This window comes from Argopecten irradians, chromosome 2 (assembly GCF_041381155.1).
Source record: "Argopecten irradians isolate NY chromosome 2, Ai_NY, whole genome shotgun sequence".
Taxonomy (NCBI): Eukaryota; Metazoa; Mollusca; class Bivalvia; order Pectinida; family Pectinidae; genus Argopecten; species Argopecten irradians.
The window spans coordinates 10,232,018-10,244,911 of record NC_091135.1 but is presented as its reverse complement, the minus strand read 5'-3'; the positions used below and the strand labels follow the sequence as shown (position 1 = coordinate 10,244,911).

The following is a 12,894-nucleotide window of genomic DNA, read 5'->3' as shown; positions in this document are numbered from 1 at the left end:
CAATTTATGTTCCCTGTGGTGTAGAGAAATGTCCATTTTTATTCTTATGGAGGTTACTGATTTCTAATTTGATGAATCTATTTCACCTACATGTCTTCCATTTATTATTTGTTGTACTATTCTTGAAATATACCATGTTTCTCTGTACAACACCATTTGTATAATTTTGTTAGTCCAAGTGAAGAGTAAAAAAACTGGTATTTTGGGGACTAAATCAATTTCATTTGTACATTTTATATTAATCTGAATTGCTGTTTTGTTAATCTATATATAAAAGATTGAAGGTGAAGAATATTATACTTGGTTCTTGTACTTCTGGGTTGAAAACTCAATTTCGATTTTAAGATTGTCTTCTTTTTGACAAAGTTCTCTAAATCAGATCTTACTTAGACTTACAGATAACACAAGTTCTTGTTATGTATCGTAACACATAATATGAGGTCAATATTTGTGGTAATTTTTGTTTTGTCAAATGTACTTCAACGTCAATACGCTAAGCCAAAAGTCGGGACAAATATTTGCATGTAATTCTTGTCTTGTTTGTTTGTTTTAAATGTGTATAATGATGCTTTAGTACAACACTGCATTGATAAGTGCATCTTGCGAATTTTATTTAACTCTATATGTGAAATTTGGTACTATGCATGTATGTATTAACTAATGCAACCATTTGATACTGTGATATGTTTATCGCTATGATCAAAATTACATATAATAAATTATTTTTTCACTGTTTAATGTGAGTAATTCAGTACATATAATACATATACATATATTTGATGTACATTTTGTCAATTATTAGCTCACCTGGCACGGAGTCTGTGGTCTATCCACCAACTTTGGCCAGAAACATCCTTAGTGAAAGAGAAGAAAAAATTTGTATAAATCTTGGTTCTGACCCTGAAGTACTTCGAGGTGGATGAATTTGTGGATATTTTGATCTCTTTTCCAGTTGCCATGGTGTTTAAAAGAACAAAACGTCATAAACCTGCACGTCCTGTTACGAGGATACCTAGTCTTACAGTTTGTTTGTTTGTTTGATTAATTAACGTCCAGTAACAGCCAAGGTCATGCAAGGACGGCCTCCCATATGTGCGCTGTATGAAGTGCAAGATGAGTGTTGTGGGAGACTGCGATATATTTGTGTTGAATTTTCTTGTATATTGGAACTATTGCCCTTTTTATAGTGGAATATTGCACTGAGGCAGAGGTCAGGTTATTTGTTGATTTCCTATATTAGCATTCACAGACTCGAACTTTCCAGTATGAAGTTCCAAACCTCCAAACGTTAACACCGTCCTTCTCGGATAAAACACCACAGTTCTTCACCTCCATTGATCTCACTTCTTAATTCTTTCAAAACCCATTGACTCCGACAGCACAAGAACCACAGTGGAGAACATATTCTGTTCGAAATGAGTTTTCGTTTTGTTTCAAGGACTTGAACTTTTTCAGCTGTTATTTGGTACAGTCATACTTACGGGTTCGACATTTAACTGCTTGATGGCTGATGTCTTCATCACATCATCCACCGTCTCACAACACTTGAATACAAGAATGAACTTAGGTCCTAGAAAATGTTTCGTCACACAAGAATCATGCATCTGCTTATGTAATCAAACATCAAAACATGCAATATCACCGCCTACAGATAAAGTTGAGGCTTTACAAGAAAAAGATAACAAGAAAAAGATATTGTGATATTTAAGGCTTTCGTAGGATATTTGGTCTGTTCAACTGGCTCTGGAAGTTCATCTCTAACTGTAGCTACTGTTGTAGCGGAAAAGATATCACCTTCTGAAAAGTCAGTTAGAAGGTGATATCTTTTCCGCTACAACAGTAGCTACCCTAACTGCATTGCTGCTTCTCAACTACTGGTCTACTTCACAGGGGTAGGCGCGCTCTAATTCTACTATGATAGTCCAGGAATGAAGAGATCGTAATTGATCGGAACCCCTGGAGTATCGAGGATGCTACTGAGTATGACCCGTCACATTCATTGAAATAATGACACATGTACAATATGTATGTAGTCGTTGGACGGGTCAAAGTCGAAAAAGGCTATTCACATGATGACATTTTCATGGCGTAGAATTGCACATACCCCTTCTGGTCTATTTTACCAAGAAGGGGGTACCTGCTACTTTGAATGATATATTTCATTTTGTTCAAAACAGACTGGTTAGTAAAATTGTGGAGTTCTTGCCTTTCCGAACTACAGGTCTACGTGTCATCAGACGATTAGAACCAAAATCCCTCCGTAAAAGATAAAGGGAATGGTGTAATGACCAACACTGCCATGTTGGATTGTGCTACTTTTCTCCGTCTCTGGCAGGAACTTCATTCTTGAATGCGACCATCTGGTATGCCGTCCATTGTCTAGAAGAAATTGAAAAGGGGCTATCTATGAAAGGTGGATTGCCATCTTACAACTCATTTTTGAAATTCGTTACAAGATACACTGTATGGAGAACAATAAATCATATGTTTCAACTTGAGGTTGAAAGTAACCTGCTTGCTGATCTATATTTATAATGCCCTATTAGCGTTTAAGAGCGTTTTTGATGTTTGTTTGTTGTTTTTTTTACTTCAAAAATTAATTGAATCGGGACTACAAAGACAAATTTATTGGTTGAATGATAACGTTCTATTGAACTTCCGGAAAACGTCGGTTTCCTGCCGGACATTCAGAAAAAAATCATGATTCAAGTCGAAACCATGATAAAACATTCCTTAGAATTAGTATTGCCGGTCACCCATCACAGGAAACTTGAACTACGAACTTCATTATTAATTGATGAATCAGATAATACAGACACCTCATTACATTCCAGGACTTTTATAGACCTTGGTATCTGTTCTCTGTACCTAATGACTCCACATGTGGCTATTGAAATTAACTCTAAATAAAATGTCTTCGTTAAGATGCATGGAGAAACAGGATGAACATCTTAGTAGATCTTAATCTTAGATAATCCTTCTAGTCTTATTTTTTTCTACTCTGTTTTAATTAGCTCTTATACAAGCGTCTGATAAGAACATCGGAACAACAAAATTTCACAAACTTTTCTCGACACGGCGCATATTACAGAATATTGGTATCTGATCAAGTTATAAACATAATCGGAATCCGTATCAACATGTATATGGAGAAGGTTTGCATCTTTTCACCTTTGTAATGTATGTGTAGCTTTGTTCCTAATAAACCGCTTTAAGTAAAGAACGGACCATTTTACGCACTGTAGTATGATTTGAACCATCATGGCATAATATCATTCATTTCAATACTGATTTCAATCTTCAGTGATGATACAAAATTTCTGCTCTCAAAACTAGCAAAACAATATACAAAGATAGCCACCATTATCTTAGAATATAATATTAAGGGATATCAATGGAAACGAGCTTTGTTAAAGGGACAGTTCTGCCAAAGAGTGCCTTAAACTTTGTACACGTATAATAAATTATATCGGAAACAAACCAGTTCTAATGTCAGTTAGAATGTGGAACAATACGTGTATGCCATATTTTGCTTCGTGGTTATGTAATAGAATTAGCCTCACAGAATTGTCCCTTTAAAAGGAATCTTTATTTTTTGGGGGGAATATTAATTTTATTTTATTTATTCATTTATTAATGATTTTAATTTACTATTGAAAATTAATGAATTTTTAATACATATATCATATCCTTTGTTGGAAACTAAGTGGGGTAATCAACCAAGAGGGAAATTCTAGTTTGATAGAACGCTTGTTTTTACATCGAATTTTATATGACGTCCGGAACTTTTGACCTATAGTTTTAAGATCGACTGGTAATACGATACTACCAAACCATTAGGTGACGGATTCACTGATTTTTATTTGATATAATTATCATTTCGTCTGTTCTTAGAAAATTAATACGTGTGTGTGCATATGTCAATGGTAGCAATAAATTAAAACTAAAACTGTACCTCAAGCACAATGCTAGTCAAAACATACCGTATAACAATTATATATTATTTGTAGATGTTTTATGCTAGATATCATTTTAGGGGAAATTAACTAATTCATATCTTACTATGCAAATTAAAATTTGATAATACCAGGTATATTTAGCTAAAATATTTAAAATATTATTTTGTGTTCAAGAAATAACGTCTTTGGTCCACAAATCTTAGAAAGATGAGAGAGTATATGAGCTCCAAACATTTATGGAATTATTCGAAATGGATAATAAAAGGAATGACATAGCATTCATTGGTTTTAGTTAGCAACACTACTGTATATATATAACTCGTTTTAAAAATGAGATATCATGTGAGAGTTAATTCACTGGGCTCTGGTTGGATGTTCGCTCCCCCGGGGTTTGTAATCTGACCCCTCCGTCGGAAGTAACGATATCCCCCATCACTCCTTCGCTATCTCAGAACGAGTAGGGGTCTCCCGGATACGACTGCTGTAACACACGATCTGGCTGGGTAACTCTACAAATTCACTGATTTCTACAGCGAATAGGCCATACAAAGTGAATTTCCTCCAAAAAAATCATAACTGTGTTTAGACCATATTTTCCATCGGCCCGTCTTGGTGCACGCGAGTGGTCGTCTGCTCAAAATCTACATGCGTGTGAGTAAACACTGACACGACAGCATCCAAGGAAACAGAAAAATGGGAATGTTTTTCTCCATCCACAAAAATCTCCCAATTTCACGGTCCATTGGTGCGTTAATGGTCACTCGAAATATATTCTCTGTGTGGAGTATATAAAGGACAACTTACGACAAAAAAGTTATTTGCTTTTGGAACCAAACTCCTTTGGACACATGTAAGGTCAGTATTATTTTTGTTGTGTTCAACTAGGTGCCTAGAGTATGTCGGAATAGATAGGTTGTTGTCATAGAAAAGAATAGTGTATCTTCAGTAAACAAAGCAATATAAACAAAACAAAAAAACAGCATTATTTTTTTCCATGTCATAAACATTTTATTATACATATATTACAATGCACACATACTAAAATGCTTCAAAAATTACATTTACAATTACTAGACTGTCATTATTTAATGCTTGTATAATATGATGATCTAGTTCAAACAATCATAAGAAAATAATTTTAATAGTTAGTTTAATTAGCGCCGTTTGCATCATGCGCAGCAAGTGTTTGTGATGTGTCTACATCTGTGTATGCTACACTTTCTTCCGGTACAGGCTATAAATACCTATTTTAAAAGTTTAATGTCTGTTTAATTCCCCTGTAGACACAGCACCCTAGACCGACGAGCATGTTTGACACATTGCCCACTACCGTACGTGTTATCACTTCGCTCCGTATTACATTTCCACACTTTAACCTGGATACTCTTTCGTATTGTATGGTTAGTTTCATTCGACAACGACTTTCAAGTAATTAATTCATTGTATATCTTTTTGTATTAGTGTCTTTTGTCGAAAAGATATGTTTAGTTCAATTAGTTGTGACCGACTGTATTTACTTTTTGCTTGGTTACTACAAAATCTGTATTGGTGGGTCTTTCGAACATTCGTGGCTTCCCGTAGTCATTAGAATATTTTCTTAGATTTACATAATCATATATTTTGTGAAATCCAGTTAAAGTTGTTAAGTAATGTTCGTATTTTGTTTTAATTTGGACTAATCCTTTCACAGGATCTTTTGTCGATTTTCTGTAAATTATAATATTCATTGATTCAAAATTCAAAAGCAAATAGTACAACCATATATTTACAGAAGAACTCATTTTCACTGTGTCAATTAACAACTTTTCGAAAAGCAACATTTGCATACTGTAAGAATTATCTTCTGTCACTCGTCCTTGAAACAAAATATATGTATCATGAAATATTTAAATATATATAATTATTTCCCGGAAGCTGACCAGGCGTTCTGCAGGGAGATTGATTACCTCCTTATTGATAAAACTCTGTAGTGCCCCCCTACTGTTCTGTAGATAATCGTTCAGGAGCATGTCCTGGAGTTCATATGTGTGTGTATGTAAACAAACAGAGTTAGATTTGGCTAATTATTGACGTCTTACTAATATGCAAATGAGATATTATCTCTCTGACGATACACTATAGATACACGTGAAGTTCACAATGTTTCAAACATTTGTAATTAAGCACCACAGCACGTAAACGGACTCAAATCCAAAAGTCATATAAATATACATCAAAGATAACTGAAAATGCCATATCAAAATAACTTTTTCAAAAGATTTCTAAGTTACAGTATTATGAATGTTCCGGAGCTACATCTACGTATTTTGCGTGTTTCATTTCTTAAACACTAAAACTCTTCCTTTCCATCAAACAGACATAATTATGATTTTTTGTTTATAAAAGCTGTACATGTAATCTTGCCCTATAATAACATTTGAACGTGATGTTTTAGCTTATTTTCTACCCTTCTGCTGTATCTTCGAATCTAAACATTTAGGTAACCTAATATTCTACTTTTTCTCTTCGGTAGGAGATGTTATCCCCTCACCTCCTTCTATCAGTCAACGTTACACGGAGAGGGTTTGGAGCTGAATCGGAGATGGTGATAAAATTCTTATAGAAAAAGCAGAAAGGGTCAAGGACAACGGATGGGATTATCATCTGCACGAGCTTGTGAAATAAAGAACGTGCTCTGTGCCCTCGAGTGATAAGGAAAAGGATGCAAACGTAACAGTAACTATATAGTAGAACATCTATGGGATACATTAATTCAGCATGGCCATATTATGACCTTTGTCTGGCGTATAGATGTGATAAAAAAAAGTAAATGCTATGCCAATTGAGAAATGTCAGTGAAAGTTGTGACTAATGACATATCTGTTTTCTAAGTTACAACGGGCAGAAGACGTGTTTCTGTAGGAGGCAAAGGGAAGTCTATACTGTCTATATTGTGGTTTACGCTTGGAGAAAATTCAATGATTTGCGACGCGATTGTTAATTACATTGTGGACCATACTTTGATTATAGAATATCAGTTACATAATACAATGTCATGTGAGAAATGAAAGCAAGTGAATTCATACCATTGTTTTGATAAGTAAGAACTCAAAATGGTGTCCCCAATTCATCTTTGTGTAGTTTTCATGACTTTGTATTTCATCAAATGTCAACCGGCCGAGGAGAACGATACGACCAATGCCGTGACACCACCTGTCAACGGCCCGTTCGATGAGGCTCTTGTTACTTCCATCTTGAAAATTGTTGACGTGAAGTTTGAATCTATCAGTACGCGGATTGGTTCGATGGAAAGAGCCATGAATAGCCTCCAGTATTACAATCTACGCCAGTTTCGTGTCGTCAATACCCACTTGCGAGCCCTGGACACGATCATGCAGGCGACACATTCTCAAATGGGCGAGATAGATATCGAAAGCAAGGAGACCAAAATCTCCATTGACATGCTGAAGAAAGAACTGAAGAACATGGAGAAGGTACAGCACGCTATGTTCGACTCCATGGAATTACATTTTGAGAAGAGTGATATCAGAACAAGTGAACAAATTGCCATTTTGCAGGAATCTGTAGACTTAGTTTTAAACTCTACTTTAGAAAACAGTCAGAAAATTAGTGAAGATAAAAACATTAACCTGTCTCCGCTAATTGAAAGTTTGGCATCGGCCTTCAACGATTCTAACAAGCTAACCAACGAAAGACTTTCAAGTCTTGAAGAAAAGATGGATGATAATCACAACTTGACCATGTCAAAACTCGATGGGGTTGGGATAGAGATTGCTAATTCAACAAGTAATAAAACAGAAGAACGTTCACTTTTGGAGACATTGGTAGACCTGAATGATAATGTTCTTCGATCGATTGATTTTTATCGTCATACGGGTGATTTGATCGAGAGGATTGTGGGCGCTACAGAGACAGTAGCAGACGAACAGGACACGATACGTTCAGATCTGAGACTGTTTCTGGAAGTGCAGACCAATAACACAATTTGTAATCGACAGACGGAAGTGGATCAAACGGATTCAAATGAACTTCCTAACGTTATAATGGCGGACAGAAATTTGCACAGATGTGAGTTGACCTTTCAGGAACTGAATGAACTGGCAGATATATTTAGAAACAGTACACACTTGACTGATCAGTGGACAGAAATGGCACAACTGAACCAGTTCACTTTACGGTCCACCGTTATGGATCTTATGGCAGAAGTGGCAAAATTGCATGAAGTGAATGAAAAAGAAAACACATTTTCTGAAACGACGACTACTGCCATGCCAAATTTATTTACGGGGCTAATGGAGTTTGACCTTGAAAGTATTTCAAATAATACAAAAGCTGTCTATCAAATAGTGGAAGCTGTGGCTGCGAATACCGGATGGATACCTTACATATACCACAACCTACAGTTCGTGGAAAGTCAGGTCAACGAAACTGTGAAAAATTACAAAAAGATTCTCCAAAAGCAGGAGACACTATCTGAGTTGATGCGATCACACGACAGGACGGAAGCCTTAACAGGACGACCGTCGATGATGCGAGGGTTCGGAAACTTGGAACCTGTTCCGACTTCCGAGACTGGTGTGATAATTAGTAATGATGGAAACACGTCTTATCTCGATAAACTGAACACAATCTACAGAACAAATGTCAAAATGCATCGCCTCATTCCCGCGTTAACTAGGTTACTAGGCGAACCAGGTGAGAGATGTTTGTAAAAACCAGATAAGAATTTTTGAATGCTTATATTAAGATAAACTTCTGTCATTAGAATCATGCACAAAATGAACCAAACAACCTATGTTTTATCATAAAAGAATTTTATATTTGAAGACGAAATGACAAAGGAACCCTTACAAAATGTATTTCAATGCTAATTGAACGGCTGACATGTTCGAGTAATGAAATATTGATCATAATTATGTCAATATGAACTCTGTATGTTCAATAAAATAATGTCTTTGAATGGTTTCCTTTGATGATAAGTATACTTTCAACACATTTCAGAACCATTTATCACCCTTGTGGATGGCAAGAACGAAAACGAGGGCAGGGTTGAGATTTACCGTAACGGTCGATGGGGTACCCTTTGCAAGGAGATTGGTCATGTAGAAGCTAGTTACATTTGCCGTCACCTTGGTTACCTGGGCGGTATTTCCGCCGGAAGTGGATTTTATGGTGCCGGGGACGGTGTGTTTTGGAAGCTCAATATGACTTGTTTGTTGACCAGGCGGTGTGAGGTAGCGAGTAGCGTTGAAGCAGACTTGTGTAGCCATAGCAACGACGCTGCTATCATCTGTGGTATGTATCAACTTTCTTTCGCGGCTACTAAATTTCGCGATTTCCGTTTCAAAACATTTTCGCGGAGTTGAAGTTTCACTGATTCAAAATCAAATGGCGATATCTTTGAATTCAAATGTACAATAATTATCTCAGATAATAATTCGCGGAGATAAATTTAAGAATTAGGAAGGGTAATAACAGGGCTAGTTCTACTTCAGGAAATATACACGGGCGTTTAATGATTTCGAGCAAAAAAGATCGATTATAAAATAACATACGAATATGAACAAATAATATTATTTTTTCAAAGTAAATTATCCTGTCCACATAAAATTGCTGAGTGAATTTGCGACTCGAATTTTGGTCCTATTCTTGCTGCAAATTTTGCTGAACATCTTTTCATTATGTATAATGGACTAAAATGCGGTCACAAATTCACTCGGCAATTTTACTTGACATGATAATTTACTTTGAAAAAATTAATCTGTTAAATGTGGATTTTACGAATACACTTGCATGTAAAAAAAAAAGAGAAAAAACGGTGCCCTGGAACAGTAAGCGCGATTCTAGTAATCTGGACTCTCAAGCTGTATCCGATTCCGGTTAAGGTTTCAAGCTCAAATGATAATAAAAAAGTAGGAAAGGGCTATATCAAAGCACTAGTCAAGTTTGTCCTCAGATCAATCAGGGAAGAGGAAATCTAAACCTTGAACATCTCTCGTTGTCTGCATTAATCTTCAACGTTCCTGAGTCATTAAGATGTTTGCATCCATTGAATCAAAAACGTATGAACAATTTTAATCTATCTTTTAATATTTTTCATCAGTTTTATTTTTATTACTTTTATTTACTTATCTTCCTCCAGACCATATGGTGAGACTGGACACGGATGAAAGAAAGAGAAGATCTGCTGGATATCTCAACATCCATCACCGTGGAAACTGGCTCAATATTTGTGGGGACAATTGGACAACACAAAATACAAATGTTGCCTGTCGACAACTAGGACACAAAAGTGGAAAAATTGCGCCAGCACTAACAGATCCGAAGACGATGGATGTTAATAATCTATGGCTTCGGAATATTACTTGCTCCGGAAGTGAAATGCGATTGGACGCTTGTGATCACGTGACATGGACACGTGGATGTGAATCAAACCTACCTGTTCGTATATCATGTTCGTGACGTTAATGATCTGTGTTCTCCATTTTGCTTTAGTTGGTACAGACGTTCTAAATCAGTGTAAAGGTTGATGTCGGTTACAAAGGAGCGTTACTTCGTCGATTCAAGCGCTTAGTTCCTCATATCTAGCGCTTTGTGAGGATAGATCACTGTTCAAATGTACAATTAGACTGCAGGAAGATTAGGAAAATTACTATACAGATATATCCCTGTAGCTTCGTCATATAATGTTTTACTGATACTAACGAATTTGAACTTGCTTATATGCATTTGCAAATGTCCGACAATGCTTTGAACAGTGATTTGTTCTTAATATCGATTATTGTAAATCGATTTATTCACCTTTTAGACCCGTTTGAGTTCTAAGAGTGACTTCGTTATGAAAATACAGGGATAAAAGTGTTTATGATGCACTGAACCTAAACACAGAAGACAATGAATAGACATGGGACTATCTATAGTTTTCTTTACCAAAGAAATTGAAATGCTGCAATTCAATCACTATGTAATGCACTTAAAGGGCTAAAACCATAAACAAAAAATATACATGTACGTATAGAGTCTTGTATGGTACAAAATGCAATCGACGTGCATTGTATCAAATGGACTTTCAATGATACAATATTGATTTTTTGACATATGTATTGTACCAAATTAATGTTTGAAAACCAATTATACGAAATTCACTGTTCAGTAAAACTTTTATTTTTATGTTATCATTTCGTGCGAAGATCAACAGGACCACACACAGCTCTAGACTATGTTGTATTTTCCAATAAAGAAATATGACAAAAAAACGACGTTTGACGTAATTTAGCTCACAAATACATCAGTTTGCAGATATCTGATGATCGCTAATTGCAATGATATGAGGATTCCTTTGGCAATTGGTTTTTGTTTGATGTTTCAGATCGTTTATGACGTGTCATCCTATTTGCTTCACACAAAGCCTGATAATTCATTTTAAATACTTTACTTATGTAAATAAAAATATATTCACCGGATTGCTATATGTCGCGGGAAACGAAGGTGCATGTATATCTTAAACAATTTCAAAATATATACTGATAGACGTACACATGTGAATTCAGTCTTTGATATTGTACATGTGAATGACATACACAGTCTCATTTTTTAACAAGACTCACGTTGTTGTAGGCCTATTTTACTTTTTGTATTTTGTTTATAAATTGTAATGTATACACTGTGGTATATGCACATATGTAAATTGATTTCTGCATCGTCCATAGTTTTCTGTTCTCCAATTCTATCATTTTAAGTTTCCATACATGCAAATTCTTTGATGAGTAAATCCATACATCGACAACTTATTTAAACGTTCTATTTGTATGCATGTTGTACTAAAACATAACGATTGCAATATGTATAATATATATTCATATATACCTAATACTGTGACATTATTGTATGAATTAAAGGGACAATTCAGTCTAAGAGTACATTAAAATTTTCATACATGTCGGAATCAAATCAGATTTAAATTGAAATGTTCAAACTCGCTTGCTGTCCGCCATTACACATTGTGGTCGGACGTCTTGTATGTCGAACCCTGGCCTTTGCCAATGTAGTCGAGAGTTTTTGTCTAGAACTACTCACATCGTTCTTACAGTAGTGTGTTTACGTTATTAGGCGCATGTTATTTTCTAAATATAATTTCACCAACTCCTCAGTGGTTATGCATTCCATTTGATTAACCTGCGTGACTTTGCCTCGGGTAAGGGTACATCATAAATATTATACCTGCTTAATCGTAATAATCAACGGTATTAATCAAAATACTTAACAATGTCATAGAATTTGCCAATATTTCTTGTTGTATGATTCATAAGGAATGTGGAACAATGCATTTATGCCATATTTTGCTTCGTGGTTATGTAACAGAACTAGTATTCCGAATTTGCATATTTCAGAGTTATTTGCACTTGCGGGTAGGTATTGATTTTGACGTCATGCGTTTGCGAGCGTAACGTCATACGTTTCGGAGAAAACGACGTGAATTGCGCTCACAAAATAATGACGTAACAATCGATACCTACCCGCAAGGGAGCTAACTCTGTAATATGCAAAGACGGAATAGCAATGTAACCAAACATAAGAAGATACGTACACTAAGACAACGAATTAAGGAAGTAATTTGTTACTGTTTAATGGTCTTCTTTGACTAACGAAACTGGAAAACATTATTGTTCCGTAAATTATAAAAAAAAGCAGAGCACATTATCAAAGATGCTTTAAGAACACCTGGATGCCACCTTATGACACAAACATGCGTTGAGTCGAACATGTGGCATATACAGCGTTTCTCAATACGCCAGGTGTTAAATTATGAAAGTGTAATTTAGCGTTTTTGAAAAGTTATTATAACTTGCATATGTTTATTGTATAACATGTGTTGTTTCTGTTCTTTGTTAAAGGTGACACACTAATGTTTGATGCAAACTAAATTAGATACTAA

The 12,894-nt window shown here is 35.5% G+C and overlaps 1 protein-coding gene across 1 annotated transcript; it reads left to right on the top strand.

Annotated features, from left to right (window-relative positions):
* Nucleotides 1-4,091: 4,091 nt before the first annotated feature.
* On the top strand, nt 4,092-12,578 carry LOC138314403 (uncharacterized). Its single transcript, XM_069254716.1, has 4 exons — nt 4,092-4,814; nt 6,472-8,654; nt 8,961-9,254; nt 10,102-12,578. Exons 2-4 carry the CDS (start codon nt 7,052-7,054, stop codon nt 10,419-10,421), a joined length of 2,217 nt encoding a protein of 738 aa, XP_069110817.1. The 5' UTR covers nt 4,092-4,814; nt 6,472-7,051; the 3' UTR covers nt 10,422-12,578.
* The last annotated feature ends 316 nt before the right edge of the window (nt 12,579-12,894 follow it).